This window comes from Molothrus ater, chromosome 3, assembly GCF_012460135.2.
Source record: "Molothrus ater isolate BHLD 08-10-18 breed brown headed cowbird chromosome 3, BPBGC_Mater_1.1, whole genome shotgun sequence".
NCBI lineage: Eukaryota > Metazoa > Chordata > Aves > Passeriformes > Icteridae > Molothrus > Molothrus ater.
Window position 1 is genome coordinate 50,419,495 of NC_050480.2, and position 23,223 is coordinate 50,442,717.

Sequence of the window (23,223 nt, forward strand, 5' to 3'; positions counted from 1 at the left end):
GAGGGGGGGGAGAAGGAGCGCTACCGCACGGCGTCAGCTGGGAGAAGGACCAGGTCGGCAGTGCGGTGGTTTTTCTCCGCGTGTTTTAACACGCGTGGACTTGGATCAGGTATTTCGGGAGAAACCCTTGGCCGTGACAGCCAGCGAACGCCGGCAGGCCGCCCCGCCCCGCGGAGGGTTCTGGGAGCTGTAGTCCGCCCGCGGGGGAGGTGGTGCCTTGGGGCGGGACTCCCACAATGCACCTCGCGGCGCCGCCGCCGGGCCGGGCTGGCCCGCCGTCACGTGATTCGCGCGCCGGGACAAGCCGGCCGCTTCCGCGGGGCTCCGCGCGCGCTCTGGGGGCGGGGCTTCCTTCAGGTAGGGGCGGGGCTTCCTTCAGGTAGGGGGCGGGGCCTGCGCGGCCGGGCGGGGGGCGCGGGGCAGGGGGCGCGGCGCCGGGGCCGGGCGGGCGAGGGGCTCCGTTCGCTTCCCGCTGCTCCCGGAGCGCAGCCGTGTCCCGAGCCTCCGCGGTAATAAAGCGGCGGTATGTGACTGTGGCTGCCCGGGCTGCGCGCAGGGGTCTCCTCATCCCGGGAGGTAGCGGTGGTCCGCGATGGCGCCCGGGGGTGACGTCGCCGTGCCCGGGGCACCCTCAGCCGCCTCCGGGGTGTAACGGGTGTCAGAGGCGTTTCACCGGCCAGGAGGCGGCGGGGGAGCGCCCGGTAACCGCGCACGGGTGGTCTGTGCGTGCGGAGCTGGGCAGGGCCCGTCGGTGGTGTAGGAGTGATAACAACACACAATAACAATAAGCGTGTCTCACGGCAGTGACAGCAAGTATGTGACAGTAATAGCAAGTGTGGAGCAGCGGTAACAGCAGCTGCGTCACAGCAACAACAAGCTGCCATCGGCTGAGTTTCCCTGAGCAGAGGAGGTTCTGTGGCACGGATGGGTCGCGGCATCCCCGTGCCACTGCACTTGTCAGTGTTTTGCCTGCCGTGGGCCCGAGCAGTGGTTGGTGTTCCGTAGCCGTAAGCCACGGGACACAGTGCTTGAGATCATTTGGAGGTACCTGTTGGCAAATAGAGCTTTTAAGTCCTGCCCCTTCCGCTCATCAAGCAGGCCGGGCAGCTTCTCCTGGAAACTGGATTCTCTTGTTCTCAGAAATGAGGGACTGCTTATCTCTGAAGGAACTACAAGTTTAATTTCCACGAGCTGTCTTTCTATTTGCCCTTATTGTAAATGCCAGTTTTAACGGATTTTTTCTCACTTTCTTTTCTTTCCTTTGAAGACATTAGTCTAGATGCAGTAAATTGGAAGAAATGGAAGAAAGGAAGATCAAGAGGAGGAGCCCAAAATCATCTTCCAGTCACTCTGCTCAGGTTGCTAACTCCAAGAAAAGCTCTGTGCCAGTCAGTAAAAGTACAGCCTTTTCCAACCCTGCCCCACAGCCTGCCGTACAAAAACCAAAGTTAAAACGGTAAGCTCGGGCCATTTGCAGACCTGGAGGGAGTGAGAGCCAGGAACTTGGCAATGCTGAGACAGTCTAAAGGTGGTTTAGATTGGCTGTGACAGAAAAGCTTCAGACTTGTGAAAAGTTTTGATGATGTGTCTTTTTTAGTAACATGATACATATTTAATGCAATATAATGGTTATTTTACAGCAAAGGAAGGTGTTTTGCACTTTTCTTGTAACCTTAATGAAATGTTACACAATGCTGTAAACTCATACCAACAGCAATTTATCTGAATGTAGCCTGATGTGCCTGATGAAAGACACAAGTTGGGTGATCAGATTTGCGCATCATACGGGAGATAGTAGAGCCCCAGATGTACAGCTGTGAGGAACAAATGAAATATTACATTACTGCAAGGTTGGAACTGACAACTGTGGCAGGAAATGAAGGACATAAATTGAACAGGATGAGCTAGAACTGGAATTTCCAGGTGTTTTGTGACTGGGGACCTCTCAGCTGGGGGAGTGTCTTGAGTAAAGAGAGACATTCAGTTCTTCAGAAAGTACATCAGAATAGTCTGTGGTTTTTTGATGATAACTTGGTTTCAGTTTGATAACACTAATTTACTTGCATGTTAGAAAATGAGTGTTTTGGCTATGGTAGACACAGTAGATAAATAAATGAAGAGGAATTTTAAAATGAAATGTTAGCTGGAGAGAGGTAGCAGAATTTACTGACCTCTGAATTTTAGCTGAAGATTAAATACAGAACTGTCAGCATCAGCAGAGAGTCTGTTTGAAGGATGCAGTATTGACCTGATAAATAATTAATTTCTGCAATGTAAAGTCTATACATTATTTTTCAGGAAAACTGTGTTAATACTTAGAGGGAAATATTAGTAAATACTAATGTGCTATAAATTGGTAGCTTCTGCAGTTGACTGAACAGTCTACTCAAGTCTCAACATTATTATCCTGGGATTTACTAGAAATTAATTTCTTGCTGTCCAAAAGATTGTGTAGAGAAGAAAATGTCCTTTTTGCTCTAAGTTCTGGCCATTCTTGCACAATTGTTAAACTTACCATGCAATGCTAATACAGATAATTGTTTGAACTTATCAAGCAGGAGAGGTAATTGACATAATAATGTGAGGATGAACTGCTGCTGTGATAATGGAGTAAGAGTATTTAATTTTCGCTTTATCTGCAGGAATCCAATGAAGTAAGTTCTCAAAGACTAATAGTTTATTTTATTAAACATCAGAATCAGGTAGAAAAATGGATGACCTGTCTGTTGTGCAAACCATTAAGTCTGAAACTGAAGCAGAACCTAAACTGAGTTGCTCTGAGTTGAACTGGATATAGTGATTGTTGGACTGCTGGTTGTTTCCATAGCATATAGTCTATATGATGTTTTATAGACTACAGAAGCTCTTGGGCTGGACAAAGAATTATTATTTCCCATAAGAAAGAGAGAATTTGCAGAGCATGGGAAGGGTAGGCCTTACTGTGCTTTAAACCCCATTATCTTCATTAATTAAATAAAGCCTCTTTTTAAGTCTGTGATTTTTTTTAATATCCCATAGTATTCTAAATTAAAATGTTTAGACTCAGATTTTTTCACTGTATCAGGTTCTGAACAGATTCATCACAAGGCTGCAGGACAGCCTCCTACCTAAACTGTATTAGGATGTAGTCTGTCTGTCTGTCTCTGGGTCAGAGATGGAACATGCTGCTTCTCACTGGTAGCTGCCTGTTTAGTTTCCATATTGGTTGGTTCACAGGGATTTAACATGGTTTTTAATTTTCATCCATGTAGTTTCTATGGGCACATGGTGCTCTGAATAAGTGCTATGTCTAGAGAGAAGTGTATGGGATCTAGGGATTTTGATGATTTTCTTGCAGGAAGGGTTGTAGACCATTTTTAGCAATTTGATGTTTGGGCACAGACGAGTTTCATTTGGTACATTAGAGTAGTGGGACAGTGGTTTTGATGGTGAGATTTACAAAATTGGGATGTAATTTGTGGGCTGAAAGAAAGAGCTCTAAGAAGATTTATGTGGAGTCAAGGTCACCTTGCAGAGCTTATAACCAGCTGTTTTCCACAGGAGTTGGAGTCTACAGATGTTTGTGACAGGAGGAGAGTATGATTTTTCAAGGGGTTTCTCTCTGGCTTGCAGATGCCTTTTGGGTTATTTTATGTAGATAATGTCTGCCTGGAAAAGTGGTGGAATCACCATCCCTGGAAATGTTAAAAAATCATGAGTGTGGTGCTTGAGGATGTGGGTTAGTGGTGAACATGGCTGTGCTGGGTTAATGGTTGGACTTGATGATCTTAGAGGTCTTCTCTGTGCTAATGCCCTATTGTCACTGCTGGGTAGTGCTGGCCCACTTTACGTTACTAAGATGGCCATCACAGATGTGTGGTCCATTGATGGTTCCTTCTGTGAGCAGGAAAGCAGACTGTTGGAACCCTTCATTTTGCAGTATCAAAATGTTGAGATAGTGATGTTCTTTATTTGTAAGACAAGCTGGAGTTCCAGTGTTTATCTTAAAAGCAGTGACTGAAATATGCACTATGTATTTCTCATTTAATTTGCAAAGCTCAGATGTACACTTCCTTACATTTCAAATTTACAGTGAAATTGAAAGCAGGAAGTAATATTTGTTTTGTTCAATTTTTTTTTTTTAGCGTAATCAAAGAGAAAGCCAAACCTCCAGGAGCTGAAGCAAAAGGGGCACAGGCAGCACCAATCCAGCATTCTTTTCTCACAGATGTATCAGATGTCCAGGAAATGGAAAGGGGACTTCTGAGTCTCTTGAATGACTTCCACTCTGGCAAACTTCAGGCATTTGGTGAGTGCACGAATTGTGTGTGCACAGTAGTTGTTTTTTATAGCTGTACAGTGGTAACATTTGCAAACAAGTGTGCTGCATGGACAGACTGCCACATGAAACCAACATAATTAATACATCTTACTGCATTTTAAAATTAGAGTTACATTGTAACCTTGTCTGTGTTGTGAGATTATTCATATGCCATTCCATTATTCCTTCCAGCAAGGAAACACCTTTCCTTAAGATACCAAGTTTAAAATCACTTATTTATGTAGGAAGAAGTAACTGTGTTTAGCACCCAGTTTTGTTGCATATGAACATGTAAGACTATTGGTAACAACTTTTATGAAATTCAATGCAAGCAGCATTTTACCTGGGTTACTCTTCTGTCTTAGCTTCTTAGTATTTTTACAACCTCAGAGTTGATGGAGGTTTTAGAAGAAATTTTGCACATTTTTGCATTCTTTTCTCCCTTGTACTAAGTAGAAAAATGCATGTTTACTTTTTCAAGTTTAGTGTTAGGTAAACGTGTCAATTCCACACTGATTTTACAAAAGAACCTGAAAAGTTTGTATTATATCAACCATCTGTTTCGAGAAAGCAACCCTTAGAGAAATCAGAATTGGAAAGTTTTTTTTGACTGAATTTTAAGTTAAAATACAGGGTCTTTCTGAATCAGAGAAAAATTCAAGAGTATAGAAAAACCACATGCATTCTAAAAAGCTCTGAGAACATTGGATAGCTACTGTAAATTCAGCACAACACAGCAACAAATGGGATGACCAAAACTTCAATAGTGAAAACACCAAGAAAGCAAATGTACTTGTAAAATTGATGTTTAAATTCTCTGATGTAAAAAGCTGCATCTTCACATCTTCATTTTTGCTCTTGGGTTTCTTTATATAAAGTTTTTACTTGTTGTTTTAGGAAATGAATGTTCCATAGAGCAGATGGAGCACGTGCGGAGTATGCAGGAGAAACTTGCTCGCCTCAATCTGGAGCTCTATGGGGAGATGGAAGAACTCCCTGAAGATAAAAGAAAACTAGCCAGTGATTCCAACCTGGATAGACTGCTGTCAGATGTAAGTACTGGGAAGGCAGAAATCATGGAACTTAGCCCACAGCAAAGCTTGGTACAGGAAAACAGCGCCCCTGTGTGGGCAGTAATTTACATTGAGGAGAACGTAGCTCTTCAATGAACCAAGGTGTGCCCTGCCCTCCTCTGGGTTCTGAGAGAACACAGGAGCTGTTTTCATTTGTTACAGCTGCTGGTTGCTCTGGGGAGGGGAGCAGGCTGGCTGCAAGCTGCCTGAGCCTGTCAGCCTGCTTAGGGACAGCCCACGTACTAGGGAACTACGACCACTTTCCCTGCAGTCCATCCTCCTACATCTGGGGAAGGTGACACATAACAAAGAGTACAGATCTGTATATTCTACACTTTGTCTTGTGTATTTCCATAAAAACCAGAATTGTTAAAATTTCTTTAAATTTCTTGAGATCAGCACATTTGGAAACTATATTTCCAAAATTTCCAAACTTAATTTGGAACTTAGCTCATTGTGTAGAATTCAGTGTAGGTTTGATTCTTGTAAGAAATCATACATTTCGGCCCAAGCTATTAGTTATTTCCTTCATTATTTTAATGTGTTCATTTCAGCATACCAGCATAATTGTTGCATTTCTTTGACTAACTGAAGTGCCATTTCTCATAATTTCTACATTTATATTGCAGCTAGAAGAACTAAATTCATCTATGTATCCTTTTCCTAAAAGGTTTATTTTGCATTATAATTACTAACTGTAGTCAAATTGCAGTGTGTTTCCCTAGTAGCTGATGCCTTTACAAGTCAGATTCCTTCGATAATGCTTTGTATTGTTTGTTTTTTAATTTTACACAGAATCAAAGTGCAAATCCAGGTGTTTATTTTCCACATTCCTCTGAGCACTGCAGGGCTCAGTACCTAGAGTTGTAGTTAATTGTGCTGCTGTGCTTTTAAATTAGTACTATAATACAGCATCAATTTTTAGGTTCTTCCAATACATAAGTGACTGTATGTTAACACATGTAATTATAGGCTGTTTTTTTCACCTGGTGATTTATTTAGCTATCATGTTCCACTTGTGTACCGCGGTGTATTGTCAGTGGCAAAACCCATCAGCAGCAGGCTCTTTCTGCATGCATCTTATTGAGACACTCTGGAACAAACATCCATAGTAATATTCCTTCAACAATATTCAGAGGCATCTGTCTCACTGATAAGTGAATTCTATTACTGTTTCATTTTTTTCTAGAAACGTGTGTGGTCGTTTATCACTGCTTGACCGTGGAGAGTGAGCTGACCTAATTTTTTATTTCTAGGGTCAGGTACTTCAGCAGAGCTTAGGAAATGGAACAAATGTGTGCTCTTAGCCCACAGAGAAGATAAAGCTGAATGTCTCAGCTTGTCTTTCACGCTGTGCTTTTGATAAGCCAGGATGGCAGCGGAGGAGTGTAGCACTCGGTTTACTCTGCAGTCTGGTTATTTCTGTTGTTACACACTTGGTATGCATTGAGGAGGCGAGGCTCTGGTTTTTGGGGCTTAAGATCCTGCACTGGGATCTACATTTCCTGTGTCTTCAAGCAGACTTCATAAAAGAGGACAAGTGGAATGGGACAATAATATGCAATCGTGATAAAAATAATCTGCCATTGCCCTTGATCCCCATGCTAATGCTGTAGGTATGTAATGCTCAAATCTCATTGAGAAATATTAATCAACTGGTGGGGGACTAGCACAAGACTCACCAGAACAGTTTGTCTGTTACCCAGAGTAAGCAGAGTTTCATGTAACACTGCTGTCTTGTTCATGCCTTATCTGTATGTGAAAGTGTTATTTCTTAATGATTGGCTTCAGCCAAAAGCTACATTTAGCCGATGCTCAAGATATTCCAAATGGTACTACAGGCTGAGAGAAGATCTTTGTTAAACTGGATTCTCCAGCTTTGCTTTTGTTTTTCTGGACAATGGAATCAAGAAGAGTTGTGACTTTGTGTTGTTTTTTAATTTTACACAACAAAGAATCAAAGTGCAAATCCAGGTGTTTATTTTGCACATTCCTCTGAGCACTGCATTATGCCAGGGCTCAGTACCTAGAGTTGTACTTAATTGTGATGCTGTGCTTTTTATTACTGCCTTACTTAACAGAAAAATTGGAGAAACTTAGGAATATATTTCTTCTGCTCAGTGTTCATATGGTTGAAAGTGGTACATGTATATAAGTTCATTGGCATTTCTCCAGTTTTTATGAAGGTACTGATAATGTTGCCTTTCTGATCATTATACAGACAATCTGCTCACTGTCTCTTTAGTGTTTTGTTGATTGGTGATGCCACAGATAATTTATTGGTAATAAAGTGAAAAGTTTTAAATATATGATGTTTCATTTGCAGAAGCTGCTATTGGTTTGGCTGTGTTAGGAAGATGAGTTTTAGCGTTGTCCAAATGTTTGCAGAGTTTACATTTTTCCGTACTATGAATAATTATAAAATCTCATCAAATTGGAATTAGTGTGCATGCTAGCAGTCCACATAAATTAAGTATTGTGAAAATCCAAAACTGGGTAAATAGTTACTGTTCAATAAATCCAGGATAATCAATTTTGTAGTTACTCTGATGTTGTAAATAGATGATACCAATTGATGATACCAATTAATTGGTATCATCTTTCTGTGCACAGCCAGAGGGGAAAAAAAATCAGGCTGGTTTTAGATCGAAAATTTCTATCTTGGTCCATCAAACCATGTCTTTGGTTCTAGATTTATTTTATATTCAGGTTTTAGGCAATACATTCAGATTTCGCACTGATTTTACACTTACTGAACAAGGAATGGAATCTTTATCCTTCTACCTGAGTGCAAAGCTTGTATCAGCCCAGAGTGGGCACATGGCCATGGAATAGAAGATTCCTTTTGTTGGGCATCTTTGGAGAAGAGGGTCCCTCAGCCACAAGATGTAGTTTTGGACTGTGCAGCACCAAGCCTGCAGCACACTGGGGGACAGAAGGATCCTTTAACCACCCCGACTGCTCTGGCTACAGATTCAGCCTCGAATTCCCTGCCTCACCTATCATGCACATCTCCATGATTTACAAACCAGTAGGAGCCCAGTGGTTGTCCCCTCAGGTTGTTCTTGTTCTTTACATAATTTATCTCCTTCGTTGCCGAGATTCTCTAGGAGTTTGCATAAAGGAACCTAGGAGTCCCTGCCTACAACTGGGTATGTACCTGTGATGTTGTGAAATCCAAAGTCAGCCTAAGAGAACTACAATACAACAAGCTTCTCACAGAGTGAAGCCAAGGTTGATGTTTGTTCTCCACACACACCCCTCTGACCAATAATTGGGCAATTTCCATTTCTGCACAGCACCTTCTCACATCAGCACTATGCCCTTGTTTCTGGGCAGACTTCTGAGCAAATAAGTAGCATCTTTTAGCCTCGTGCCTCATACCAGGTGTGGCAAAAGTGACTAGTAGAGCTGCAGTTATACAAACAAAATTGTATTCTTGCAGCTCACTTGGATGCAGGAGCAGAGCTGTGTGCTCAGGAGCAGCCTCCTGCCAAGAAGTGCAGTGTATCACAAGCATTGTAACGCACACTCGTCCCAAAACACACCTGTAATCTCAGAGTTTAGATATTCTCTATTAGAGGAAGCTCTTCTCCGTTTTTGGGCTCTGACATCAAACTGCTTAGGCTTACTATGTCAAACACATTTCAAACCACTTACAAACATGTTGGATGACTTGATCTCGTTTCTGCAGCAATGTATGCAAGGACAGAGGGTATAATTTGAGATACAGACATAAACTAATACCTATCTCAAGCAGCTGTTTAGAATTATACAAGAATTAGCCCCTTTTTCTTCAATTGCTTTAAGCCCGTGGGCAATTACAAGTCACCAAGAATTTGCACTAATTACCAAATAATTGGGAAATTAGGAAATTCTTTTTCCCTTACCTCCTCCTGGATACAACTTTGTGTCTTTGACACGGTCCATTAATGATTGGTGCTTATTAACTTGGCTTCATACAAGAAAATTTTGTAGCAACTTTTGAGATACTGAATTCTTTTATGTGGTAATGACCTAATCACATTTTTGGGCTCCTGCAGGAAAAGAAAAAAAAAAAAAACCTACTGTAACATATTTGTGGGAAGTCTTTTGTAATTAGAAAAGTATGTAAGTGGCTGCAGAAAATGAGCTCATTTTCTATTATGTTGTTTCCTGAAGAGTTGTTTGTGGAGATAAAAGTGTATTAAATGTTTAATATATTTACCAGTGTGAGTTTAGGCCAGTGCTGTGGTTCAAAAACTCACACTGATAAATGGGTTTGGTGTTTGGAAGAAGGTCCTCTTTGCTGCATCACTGTGGGGAATCTGGGGCACAAGTTACATTCTCCTCTATATTTCCAGTTGAAGGCAGCAACACTAAGAAACAGATGGGCTGAGTCTATTAGTGCATGGCTGGTGTCACTTCCAAAATTTTGGGGTTTTTGACAATGCAATTGCCTATGCAGCACCAGGGCTCACTGGCAGAGCTTTACTAGATAGATGTGGAGGGGGACTGGGGCAGTACCAGGCTTGTTGCTGGCAAGATGTGGGATGAGATGCAGAGGTCAGAGGGACAGGGTGGTGGCAAAGGTCCTCTGCTGCTCTCAGCTATGTGCTCTCCAGTGCTGGCCCCACTGGAGCACACCTGCAATCCCAGGGACTCGTCTGGTAGCAGAAGCCAACAGGAAAACACCAAGGAAGAAACATGCCAAAGAAATTAAGGACTACTCCTTTGGGAAAGATTGATTCTGCAATGAAACCAGACACTGCAGATTTCTGAATCAGCACTGAGCTTTGCTAGAATAAAGCTTTACAAAGAGACTTGTGGCACACATCTGCAAGACCTGTACATCTCTCTCTCCTAAGTAAAAAAAAAAAAAGGAAACCTTATGTTTTTAGTAGATGATGTTAGATATAAATTTTAAATCTTAAAAATCAGTCATTGTAATAGACCATAATTTTCCCACTATTTAGAAATAGTGAGATTAATATGAGATCTCCAACTTACAGCTCTTTAATCATATTAAACCAACAAAAAACAGAACATGAAATAACCAAGAACAATTCCTAACAAACTGAGAGGCTGGGACCAGACTGAATGAATGAGCAGTTTGCAAATTATCTGATCATCCTGATCAAGGCAATATTGCAGAATCAAGCTGAAATACTAAAACAGATACAGTCTAACAGTTAAGCAAGTGCTAATACAAGAAATATTATACAGAACTCTAAAAACTGCAACGCAGGTGTGAAGGAAAATAGGTGTATGTTACAACAAAAATCTGTGCCATCTTCATGAAAATTTTAAACCCAAAATCCTACCTTACAATCCAAATTACATCTACTGTCAATTTTAGACAGTACTCACTTTGGATTAATTCAGATCAAGACAGTTTTGAGCTGTGACAGTTAAAATGCAACCCTCCTTACATCAAGATGTAATAAGATTTTCCACAAGAGAAAATAAAGTCTACATGAAGAGGTATTTACAAAAAGGAAGTTTTAAAACCTAAAAACCCCCTAATGTTCTAAATAGGGATTCTAATGTTCTAAATAGAGAAACAGATAAAAACCACTGACAAAACTGGTTTTGACATGAAAAGTTCTGAGAAATTATCAATTTTAGCATATTTTTGGTTAGCAAATTCACTATGGAGGCAATGTGGTAAAAACCATACAATCTGTCAAAATTACCAGCCTCTTAATTTTGAAAAAAATGACATGAATAATTACTGGTTTTCTATAGAACATCTTGCTTTAATGCTACTTTATCCTGAAAGGCTAAATGCAAAGTAAACCAGGGAATATGTGCTTTTTGCATCCCCTTCTACAGCAAAAGGACCTCCTGATTGGTCCATGATCTCTTGGCTCCTTTGGATGAGAAGGCAGGTGACCAAGTTCCTTCACAAGGGCAGTGAAAGACAATGGATTGAAGCTCTAGAAGAAAAGCTTGTTATAAACTGAACCACTCTTCTTCCAAGGCAGGATATGTAACAGAAAAAACAAGTAACATGCTCAAGGCATAGCACTTCTGCATTTTCTGATAGAATACAATGAATTACAACTTCCTACAAAATTCCTTTCATTTTTTTCTTGAAACATACTCTATTTCCATACCTTAACTCAAGCTTTTTATCAGCTCAAGCTATGCAAAATAAGGCACAAAAGCACTTACTAGAGTGCTGAATTTCACAGCATTTTAATGAAATACACACCTAAGTTAACATAGGGATTCCCAAAGTATTTCCTTTGCCTTCTGCAGAGAAATCATATATTGCTGAAATTCCTTACTATACATAAATTTCTTGCTAAGCCTGACACAGCCAGTCAGGGATGCTAGGCCTTCAGAAGCCCTCAGGTGAGTGTTCACAGCAGCTGTTGTAATGCTTATTCCACTTCCTCCTCCTCCAGCTGTCAGGAAAATAATGGATTTTCAATATGAAATCAATTTATTTTCTTAATATGCAACCAGTCTTTCAAATGCCAGTGTTCCTTACTTGCCTTTTGGTTGGACACTAAAAACCACAGGCCCTTTGTAGAAAATAGTCCTGATCCAGAGTGCAGTTTCTTACAATGAACTTGTTCCACTCCACAGACCATCCCCTCTTCTGTGAGTCTCAATGCAGCCTTACTTGAGCCAAAGCCAGAAAAGCAGTCAGACCTCTGAGGTGAAGTGACAGACAGCAAGAGGCGCCACTGCAGCTCTAAGGGATACACCACAGAGTGTACGTGCACTGCAGAGCATGATGTAGCTCCCATCTCCCACAGACTGGGAAACAATCAGCCACACGTGGTTCAACAGCAGTATTGCCAGAATTTGGGTTTCCATCAACATACCACTGAAAGTCAGCTTAAATTGCTTTTACTAATTATGATGTTTTGATAATTTCATAGGCCTCTCATAAACAAGACCAGTCAAAAGAACAGAGTAATTTCAGCTGCTTCCAGATTAAATGAATCAATATATGTAAGAATGAAAGTGTCAAGAATATATTCTACCAGAGATGAAATATAATTCATCTAGCTTTCTGTGACCCAGAATGCTGGTGAAGTGTGATAAACAGTACTAAGAGTCTTCTTAAAGCTTTGTATTTAAGCTGTGAGATCACGAACTTCACGTTTCATTGTCACAATACCAAATGTTTTAGTATTATAACTAAACAAAGGCTGTTTTGGACAATAATTTAAATGCAAGACATTGAATACCTATATACCAGTAGGCTGGAAAAAGGTACTGTGAAATCACTTTGAAACACACTAACAGTGTACAACCAGGTACAACTAGTGTACAATCAGTATATGCTTCAGGTACAAACAATGTACAATCTATCTTTAAAGCAGAAACTGCACCTTTAAAACCCATTTTGACAATTCAAAGAAATATTACCCAAACAAAAGCAATTAATTCAAAGACTCCTGTGAAGTTTATATTTTGCTTATGTACTGTCAGGACAACCCTATATTGTCTCATTTGGTTATTAGTATGTAGACATTATTAACATCTTTCCTATACAATCCCAAGTTCGTTGATAAAACTATTACAAGAACATACATTTAATTTTTTTTTTGTTTTTAGATAATGAAGTCCTTGGTTTTCATGTGTTTTCCTCTCGACAGCTGTATGATCAAAGATTGGTACATCAATATACGTGGCAAGAGAAGCATGCTGCATAAGCATGCAATTATATTAAAAATAAACAAGTTGTTTTTTCATCTTCCGCACAGAGTAAGAACTGCATTGTTATTACTCACTTTGAAGTAATGTGCTTTTGCAACACATTGCAATTTCATGAAACTACAATCCACTAGAAACTAAGACTAGAATGAGCTGGGAGTCAGGAGACAATGATTTACTATTTTTTACCATTTTAGGAAAAAGTGATTAAGGCCAGGCCACCCATAAAGTGACATTTAGAGACAAACTGCACAGCTGAAATCAGAAGAGTAATTCTCAACTCTGCCCTAAATGTAGAGAAACACAGCACACCCTATCCATAAGGGACAGAGACATGTCACACAAGAAACAATGCTGCACATTTATTTTCTTTAGTTTTAAGTTTTTATAACCTCAACTTTGTTTATCCCACATAAGACATTTTCAGTAATATGAGATAATCTAGTTCATCACAATTGCAAAGAAAATGAGGTGCATGTGAAGTACAAAAAAAATACTCGCTTACATTGGATAGACTTAGAATACTGCTCAAAACAAAGTGGCTTTTCAGCTTTTTACCTTTGCATTTTGGAAATCTTCTCTGCAGTCCTAAGATAGGCAATGAATGGAGAAAAAAGCAACTCCAAAGCAGGTGGAATGAAGAAAGAGGCACATTATTAGGAGACACAAAAGAAACACAAAGAAGAAGAGACATTCTTCCAATGACAAAGTCCAGAGAAAAACATTCCCCCGGTGTTTCAGAAAGGTCTGCTGCTGTCCATCCATCCCAGCTGGGTACATCAATCACACTCCATACTATTTAGTAGTCTACATTTATACTTGCAATAGAGAGAGCACCTCTTTTGTACTGTACATAATTCCTTGCCCCAAAGAGCTTACAATCTAAGTTCATACAAAAGAATGCATTAAGTAGCTGGATCAAGATCAAAGAAATGAGAAAGACAGGGAGATAATTTCGTAAGGGATTAAAGTTGGGTTACATTACTAAATGAGGTAACTTCTGAACATCATTGGCAGTGATGTTCTTAAGACATTAAGTAGTTTTTCAGTTAGAAGGTCTTCTGATCATGAAAAACTGGTTTAAAATGTACAGAATGATGCATTAAAAGTAATCCACAAAAATTCTTAAAAATAGATTTGTTGGCAAGACACAAAAAAGTTCAGATTGCCAAAGTTCTTCACTTTAGACAGTAACTTGTCATTCTATTAGGAAGATATGGATGTTAGAGAAATTCGTATGTACATGTAACATTTGAATGTAAAAGGCTTTTTACATTTAAGCTTAAAATGTTAAATTCTGATTTAAGAATCCTGTTGCTATAAACACAGGCTTAATACTTAAATACTAATATGAAAATAGTGCTATTTTAAAAATGTATTTTAAATTTTAAAATAAACTATGGACAAGATACAGTTGGTTCAAAAGATCAACATTCTTTAACTGCAGTGACTCCTTTTCCCGCTTTTTAAAAAAGGGAAAAATGTTTTCCCACTCTGTTCCTCCTACTTGTCAGTTATAATAGAAGTGATCAGTCCATCAACTTTAAAGTTTTAGTTTACACTGGGGAGGGTCATTTGTTTTGCTGGGTTTTTCTTAACATTTCCCTATTCATATATAGTTTTCTGAAGTCAAAGCCTTGCACTTTAAATAATATTTATATGTCACCTTTGTGACCATTTAGGTATCATTTCTTAATCCCTTTACATGCAAACAGAAACTACCATATTTCATGCAACTATGACATCCTTTCAAACCAGAGAATTTTGCTTTAGATTATATATATAAACCATCTGCAACACTTCCATGACATTTGAAAAAGTTATAGTAGTAAAAATTCACCCTAATTATCCAGTCCAAAGAGAAATACTTATTTTTCACCGTAACAGCATAACCAGTGGTAAATCTGACTTGACCTATCCTTTTGGAAGGGAAGCAGATGTTAAGCGTATTTAATTTATGCACAGAAGTGAGACAGTGATTTAAGGACTGCTAACAGAGGATGATTTTAATTTTTAAAGGAAGTTTTTGAGGAAATCAAACCAGATATTAAGCCTAAAGAACTATAAATATATTTGACCCAAGTCAATACTAACATTTACTTTATAGAAATTACATTTGTATTAAATTTTCTTACAGGAGGATACAAAAGGAGTATAGCCACAGATTACCAAGAGAATCACTTCTGATCAACAGCTAAAAATGAGGGAAGAAAATGGCCAAAAGATTACAATCAATCACTTCTTGAACATGCCACAAAATTACAAGAAATTACCTGCAAACCTGTAATAAAACCCTCCCCCTTATTTGAATGAGTTTCAATTCCCAGGTAAAGATGAATCAACAAAATTAAAATATTGTGCTGTTTTATTGGTGTAAAAATCACACAATTGCTAGTTCTGATTCTGCAGAGATACATCCATGCAGTTAAACATCTATGATCCCACAGCCAGAAGAAGCCATTAAATAGAATATCTGCTGTTAGTCAGCAATTAATGCAAATTTACATATGAGATCAAAATGTGTGTATCGTACAATATACAACAAATCCTAATACAGTACATCAACCTGAAGAGCAAGATACACTCAAGGAACTCTGTTAATAGTGAAGCCTGTCTATATGCCAGAGAAGTAAGGCCTGGAAACAAGATGACAGAAGGTACCCCAGAATTCCTAAGAAGCAAAACTGTTCATTTTTTGTTTTATTTTTTTTTTTGCTGGGAATTAGAAGTTTATGGAGGTATTGACACATTACTTGACGATACAATTTGTTATAGTGAAGACTGGTGGATGTGATCTGCTATTAAAAGGTAACATGTGAGACATGCAATTACAGATGGTGCTTAGATAATGTGCAATTAATGTTTGGGACCTACACCCAACTCTTTTCACAAAAGGGAGAACTAAAGAAGACCTGTTTGATAGACTACCAATTGTGCCATAAATGCTTCTACGCATGCGGCTGAATCAGGATCATGAATGGATAAAATGTGAACACCTGGCAATCTGTGGTTACATACTCTGTAATGTATGCAACAAAAATCACAACATCCAATCCAGTTGATATGGCAAACAGCCTGCAAGAACTCTTCCAACCTGAGTAAGCTGGGGAATTGCAAAGAGGCAGGCTTTCTAGAATTGTGAACAATTTCCAATTGTGAAAGGCAGCTTGGGAAGTAACATTGGCTGATGACACATTAGTAGTTTGTCTCTTTTCTGGCACAATAAAATAAATGCCATAGTGAATGAAGAGTTTATGTGCTTAAAGGTTAAAATCAACTGATTAGCAACCTTCTTCTGCAAAGATGTTTCAACAGGAAAGCAAAAACTATGAAAAAATTCCAGTTGGCAATTTTGGTGACAAACTCTGCAAACTCAAGTCCAACAAAGATCACGGATGCCCACCGAGAAAGATGTGAGAGGCAGTGTCACATTCAAGGAAAAAGTAGTTGGTTTTTTTTTTTTCTTTCTGTACTGAAATTAAAATATTTAAAATACAAAAGTGGACAAATCGACAAAACAGAACCACAACATTTAATGTAGAATAGAGTGCATTGAGCTAGATGCATGGATATTTAAATAGGCCTTGAAACCAATACCCCTTTCAAAATTAGTAAATTCACAGTTAACGGCAGTAGGCTTAGAGGTGAGAGAAGGGTCGAAGTTGTTCCAGTTGGACTTCCAGGGAGATTCTCTCTTCAAGAACATCCTACAAAAGAAAGATTTTCTACTGACAGTCCACAGGGAATGAGTACTGAAAATTTCCTCATACAATCAAAATCTGCTTCAGTTTGAAAACTAACTTATATTCTGGACTCCTGATAACTCCTCCTAGACACTGAATAGAAGATTGCCTGGATGGTAATTACTTATCATTGGAAATCAGTACTTTGCTCACAGGTGATGCCAAGTATTTTTTCCTTTCTTTCAAAGCACCCAAACCCAAACTTGAACCAGATGCAACCCCAACTATAATATTTTCAAATTAAGTCTAAAATGTTACAGAGGTAAGCTCTCACCTGAATTAAGACTATTGGAAAACTCAGTTTTTGTCCCTGGTTTTTCCTCTATGTGAATTTTATGTACATTGATTCTCATGAACAGTAACAAGTGAAATTCAGGCTTGAGTTTTTAAAATCACCTAACTTCCATTCTAGACAGTATCTTATTAATTCATGTTTTCATTTAAGATATTTTTAAAAATGATCTTCATAGTTAAAATTAGATATCTTAGGTAAGAAAGATGGCAGGCGAAAGACATTAAGCTGATGCCTACAGATAGCTCAAAACAATGACAGCTGACCTAGATAAACAAATTACTATTGTTGCACTAATTATTAAACTGCAAGTTTTGTATTTCAGATTATTGTATTTGTTTAAAAATATTTATGACTTATAATTTTATTAAGACTTTAAGGCTTGCTTTTCCTTCAGAAGAACACAAACCACTTCAGCTGCCCTTCTCAGTACTGCTTTTAAAGTATGTGATGATGACAACAGGTAACCTAGTATTGATTATGTGAGGTAAAATTTTAGTGTAGCTAAAAGCAGATCAATACATTGAAAAATATGTGTTGTAGCAGCAAAAGTGTGATTTGTAATTTCACAAAGCTTGCCACAAATAAGTATATTCTATGATCTACAAAAATAGCTAAATATTTCATGTCAATATCCTTGACTATATTTATCAGTGGATTGCAGAGATGCCTGTTACTGTACATCACTAACATCTTGCTCTCTGAAGCTCTTCTCTTACACAGACAAAGAGTAAAGCCTTACCTTTAGTTGCTGCTGTAGTTCACTGTTCAATCTGGCCAATACAGTGTTGGTTTCCTTGTTACGTCTGATTGATGCCTGAATTGCTTTCTTGTCTTTCCCCACTGATCTGAGAAGATATCAGAAGTACTGTAATAAGTAATTTTGCCACTTAGCTGAACATCTCACTTATAGTCCCCCTTCTTTAAGTGAGCAGAATCCTCTTTTCAAAATTTTTTTACTTGTTATACTGTTACATGTTTCTGCTTCTGTCTGTCTTTTGATTGGGGGGTGATGGTTGTTGTTGACTTTGTTTGTGGTGTTGGAGCTTGTGCGGGGGTTGTCTCAGAGGGCGATTCGAGCTGTTTAGTGGGAGGGTCAGGAAGTAGTTTAGTTAAAAATGCCAGCTTTGGAGTTGGAGAGAAGGGTTTGAGTCCTTTCTTCCTGAGGTGGGGGGGAGGGGGTAACTCTAAGAAGGGATTTAGTCTTCAATCTTTGGCTTACAAGACCAACGTTTTTATAAACTATTAGAGTTAATTAAAGTTTGAGTAGTTTGTTTTCTAGGGCGGCCGCAAGGGGGAATAAAACTAGGATGATTGTGAAGTATGTGAATGAGGCTAGCTGGCCAATGATGATGAATGGGTTCAGCCATTGTTCTACTGGCTGGCTGCCCACTCAGGTTAGGATGAGGATGTTGGCGACTAGGGTTCAGAACAGGATTTGTGATAGGGGGCGGAAGGTTACTGATCGCAGTTTTGATGTATGTAGTAGTGCAGTGAGGAAGAGGACGAGGATTGAGGCGGCTAGGGCTAGTACGCCTCCTAGTTTGTTTGGGATGGATCGGAGGATGGCCTAAGCAAATAGGAACTATCATTCGGGTTTGATGTGAGGAGGAGTGACTAGGGGGTTGGCTGGGGTAAAGTTTTCTGGGTCACCTAGGGGGTTGGGGGAGAACAGGGCTAGTGAGACGAGTAGGGAAAATATTAGTATGAGTCCTCTTTTCAAAATTTTTTTACTTGTTATACTGTTACATGTTTCCGCTTCTGTCTGGCTTGGTTAACCATGTTTGTTTGCATAGAAACACAGATATCTATGTTTTATATATGCACATAGAGTTGGTTTCAATCAAAGAGCACACAGCGCATTTTAAAAACTTGTCATTATCAACTTTCTGAAGGCCCAACACAGCATACCACATTCATTTACCTCCAAGTAACTACTGCAATAGACTATTTTCATGCTAGGACACACAGACTGCACATTTTGGACTGTTCATAGAAACCATTTAAAATTAAACTCTACATCTTAGTACTTCCACCACTTATTTCCAACATACTTGCAGAAGTTAAAAAGAGTTCACACTCCAAAATTCAAAATCTCTTAAAAGTCTCCCAACAGTAGCAGCTTTGGGATGACCATCTTTAAAAACCAAAAACTTCTTAAATCATTGAATTAATCTAAATTAAACACACTGAAATTGTTTGCAACTCCTGGAACAGAAAGTGTGTATGCTGTTTAAATGTAAACTTTCCAGTAACAGATGTATTTATATACTTCTTGGGTTACCTAGGAATAGATGGCTGTGAAGCAAGAACAGCAGCTATGACACCTGTTTTCTGTGTATGTTCCTCAGCTTCAGGTCTTAGCTCATCTTCTGATTTTAATCTTCTACGAATAGGCTTCGGTGGTGGAGCAAGTGGGGTAGTGCCTTTACCCTGAAGAGGAAAACACAGCCTATTAATTCTCTCAAACTATATTTTATTTAGATTATAACCTGGTAGCTTGTGTTTCATATTCAGTTACTGAGGCAACTGAATTTACAACCCATCAGGTATTTTCTGATGGACATCTAACTGCATTCTCATTTGGTCTGGAAAAAAACCTGAACTACTAAATCCTACCATGTGGTGAAAAGCAAGTAAGTTGCTTCACAGTGACAAAGAAGTGTGCAAGCAGAAACAGCACAGTACAACTGAGTACTGCAAACACACAGCAATGCAGAGCACACCTTCCCCCCACTAATTATATGTCTGTAACCAAATAAAAAGCTACTGTTAATCAAGTTCTGCACTAAACATTTTGATCTGTTTCAAAAATTTGAAAACTTACAAGTATCTTTTCTGCTGTCTCAAGAATAAATCTAATCATCATCATCTGCTGCAAAAATTCACCATACACATGCCTATTTGAAGCACCTCTTGGGCTTAGAAAACTGGGTTCAGGTGGACACATATAAAGCTGCTGTTGCAAATCAAAACAAACATTTAATTTCATATATATCAGACTACTGTGCTATGTTCCAAGGGTACTTTGCATACCGCACTACTGGGGACATTTGCAGGTGCTTTGTCTTCAACTCTTCCATCTGCTTTGGCAACTCTAAGGGAACTTGCAGAATCAGAAGGCTTTTCAACCTAAAGGAATATAATATATATTGCATTTAGAAACCTACTTCTAAACATATACTTCATCTGGCAATAGTTGGAATAAAAACAAGTATGCTGTGTTCTGATACATGAATACAGTTAACACCTAAAATTCTAGTTTAATTCTCTTTTAGAAACATAAGTCCAATGTCATGAGGCACAAAAGAGGCTGTGGCCTGATCACAAACTGCTGTTTCTGCTATTACAGTGCCACTATTATCTATTTGTCACTGCCAAAGGTTAATCCCTCCAATGGAACAAAATGTGACTGTTCCACATCCACCTCAATGCAAAACAATCAGCAAGCTTAACTTAAGCAGTTTGCAGAGGCAGTTTAAGCTGGCATAGCTGGTTTTGCAATGAGGTACATGGAGAGTGCTCAGATGGGGCTACGTCACTGACCTTCCTGAACAAGTGAAGCAAGACCATGCTGCTGACAGCTGGGAGAGCTTTAAAGCACCACAGGGACTTTTGCAAGCAAGGATGAAGAAGTGTCACAGAGAACTTACAATCTAGATAAAAGCTACAAATTATCAAAGGAGAACATGAAGTAGTTTCTGCAATAGCAGCTAGCAATGACATTAATGCTTCCCAGCTTTCCAGTCCTATGTCTGTCGTAGGAAACAAGTTTTTGTAAACATCTTTAATGATAGAAGGATGCCAGAGGTCTATTCACTTCAGCTGTTTGTCCAATGACTTTGAAGAAAAGCAAATTAATGGAATTTTAGCAGATGTTTACAATACATGACAGTCATCTCCTTTATTAAGGCATGTCTTTTTTAAGACATTATTTAAAAATTACCAGCAAGTCATTTGGAAGACTGGCAAGAATGAGCAGAAGAAAGGTTTTGCCTGTGCTAAGTCTCAAATTATGTGTATTACCAACACAATTATGTTTGTGCCCACGTATGCTAATAAGCACAAAAATCTTTTAAATTACAATCAAGAGCTGAGACGAAAAGAATTCCTTCTGCCTAGGTGAATAGCAATTACTAAATAAGTGCAGCAGTGTGCAATGTAATTGCTTTCTAGCAATGGATTGAGACATCATAAAAAACCAGAACAGAACAAAAAACCCAACAAACAACACATCACTGACAGAGAACAGCAGAAATAGGTTTTAACAGAGTCTCATAATTGTTGGTGGTATTAGAGCAATCAATAAGATCTTCTACTCACCTGCAAGGCTTCTGAGTGTGTTTCAATTTCATCTTCTTCCTCTTTGTTTACACCTGAAAGAGCAAATGCCTCAAACTGGCTGAAATCTGCAAAATTTGGCTGCTCTGGTATTTGTTGGGGTGAGGTACTGCTATGAGCTATTAGGCCATCAGCATCCACTGAGCGATGCACATGAGGACCTGTGCCCTGCAATAAAATAACAAAAATATTTAGGGACAGAATGTTGAGGATTATTTGCCTTTTTAGTGGACAAAAATTTACATACTATCAGTAGGACAATATGCATCTCAGGCAAGACATGCATGAAGAAATACTTAAGAGAATAGAAGTTCAGATATGCTACTATCCAGGAAATAAGACCAAAGAGGGATGTAATGTAGCACTAGCTAGACTCATTCAACAACAGATATTTCTGCTGTCTGGGGGCTTGATACAGACTTTCAGTCTAGTTTCACAGGGAAACATGCTTATGTAATCACTGTGTGGAATATGTCTGTCCTTGTATACTCCCTTCATCCCTTCAGATAATTTTTGAATCCTTGTAGACGATTTCTAAATCACTGACTGACTTCTGCTGCTAGTAACTCAGATTCTAACAAGTAGCTGCTGGTGAGAAACAATTGAAAAGCAATTTTATCTGCTCCATGTCAGATCTGCACAGCAGTTGAAGGATTCAGCTAGATAAGACAAAGAAAAAACTTTTTCAAGATGTGCTTTCTACCAAATCAGCTAACTGATATCACTCAGACGGCAACTGCAAAGATCACCAAATCTCTGACAAGAAGTGGAATCACTCCTTTTGGGGGCAGGCATATTACATAAAGCTCTGCCCTGTGCCAGACAAATGGAAGGCAAACCTTTATTTTGCAAAACTTTGGAAAATGGCTCTCACAATCTTTGTTATGGCCTATGCACTATACAGGAATAGACAATGAAATGTGAAAGGATAACTTTTCTCTCTTTCCCACAATTCAAAGCTCTAGAGCCACTCATTCCTCAGTATCTACCTTAATCCCCACCCATGGTTCCACTAGAAGCATTTTTTTACTTAGGAAGTACTAACATTTGGGTGTATTCTAGGTTTTGCCATCATTCACATCCTGGTGCTTTCAAAAATATATCAAGCAATGATACTCATTTAAGAGATATATTAAAACTCAAGTTACATAAAAATAATGCACCAAGTTAGAATATAATTTTTCAGAAGTGACATCACCTGTGAAGGCTGTGGTCTTGGAGGCACTGCAGGCGGATAGGCAACAACTCCAGCCTGTTGCTGTCCTGTAAAAGATGCACCACATTTGGCCAAGACTGTTATTTTGTACATTACAGCGCTATCAAATTTCCTTAATTGTCAATATGAAGAAACATTGCATTGTGCCTCATATTTGCCACTTGTCATATCTGGGCTCATAATTGTAATGTCACCTCCTTTCAAATTGCCAGACTGACAAAACCAGGATTAATCACAACATGGATCTTGTACAGACATTGTCATATTCTTCTGGTTTTAGGATCTTAGTCTTTGGGATTTTTTTACCCTCATTACAAGTTCTGAGGATTTTCTCATACTTTGTGATCCTGAATTTAAAAGTACTGATAAGTCAGAAGTCCAATAAAAATCCTTAACCAGAGCAGCAGAAGTGACTTTAATAATTTCCTCTGACGTCAAATACTAAATACCCATCTTTAATACAGGTGATTCCAAAAAGACTCCCCTTGAAAATTTACTGGCATATGCAATTGATTGGATGTGGGTATACAACCAGAATATTCTTTCCTGATTTTGTTTCCCACATTCATCCAAAAAGCTACAATGCCAGAATTCAGAATTGA

At 39.0% G+C, this 23,223-nt stretch overlaps 2 protein-coding genes across 14 annotated transcripts in view; one reads left to right on the forward strand and one right to left on the reverse strand.

The window, feature by feature from the left end:
- The first annotated feature begins 253 nt into the window (after window positions 1-253).
- On the forward strand, window positions 254-7,906 carry CCDC28A (coiled-coil domain containing 28A). Of its 4 annotated transcripts, none has more exons than XM_036381125.2 (6): window positions 254-357; window positions 1,268-1,456; window positions 4,125-4,288; window positions 5,198-5,352; window positions 6,003-6,025; window positions 7,165-7,906. In XM_036381125.2, exons 2-6 carry the CDS (start codon window positions 1,299-1,301, stop codon window positions 7,217-7,219), a joined length of 555 nt encoding a protein of 184 aa, XP_036237018.1. In that variant the 5' UTR covers window positions 254-357; window positions 1,268-1,298; the 3' UTR covers window positions 7,220-7,906. The 4 variants fall into 4 exon arrangements, with proteins under 4 accessions (XP_036237018.1, XP_054370445.1, XP_036237019.1 ...); XM_054514470.1 differs by lacking the exon at window positions 254-357 and adding an exon at window positions 362-379; XM_036381126.2 differs by lacking the exon at window positions 254-357 and adding an exon at window positions 434-523.
- A 5,463-nt stretch (window positions 7,907-13,369) lies between these two features.
- Window positions 13,370-23,223, reverse strand: part of REPS1 (RALBP1 associated Eps domain containing 1) — a 64,674-nt gene continuing 54,820 nt past the window's right edge. For 9 of the 10 annotated variants that reach the window (XM_054514467.1, XM_036381119.2, XM_036381123.2 and 6 more), the window contains 6 exons: window positions 22,604-22,668; window positions 21,388-21,573; window positions 20,101-20,196; window positions 19,349-19,497; window positions 17,807-17,912; window positions 13,370-16,736 (listed from right to left, as the gene is read on the reverse strand). In XM_054514467.1, coding sequence (XP_054370442.1) covers window positions 16,668-16,736; window positions 17,807-17,912; window positions 19,349-19,497; window positions 20,101-20,196; window positions 21,388-21,573; window positions 22,604-22,668 — 671 coding nt within the window. In that variant the 3' untranslated portion in view covers window positions 13,370-16,667. The remainder of the gene's footprint in view (window positions 16,737-17,806; window positions 17,913-19,348; window positions 19,498-20,100; window positions 20,197-21,387; window positions 21,574-22,603; window positions 22,669-23,223) is intronic. The other variant, XM_054514469.1, reaches the window with a different exon arrangement.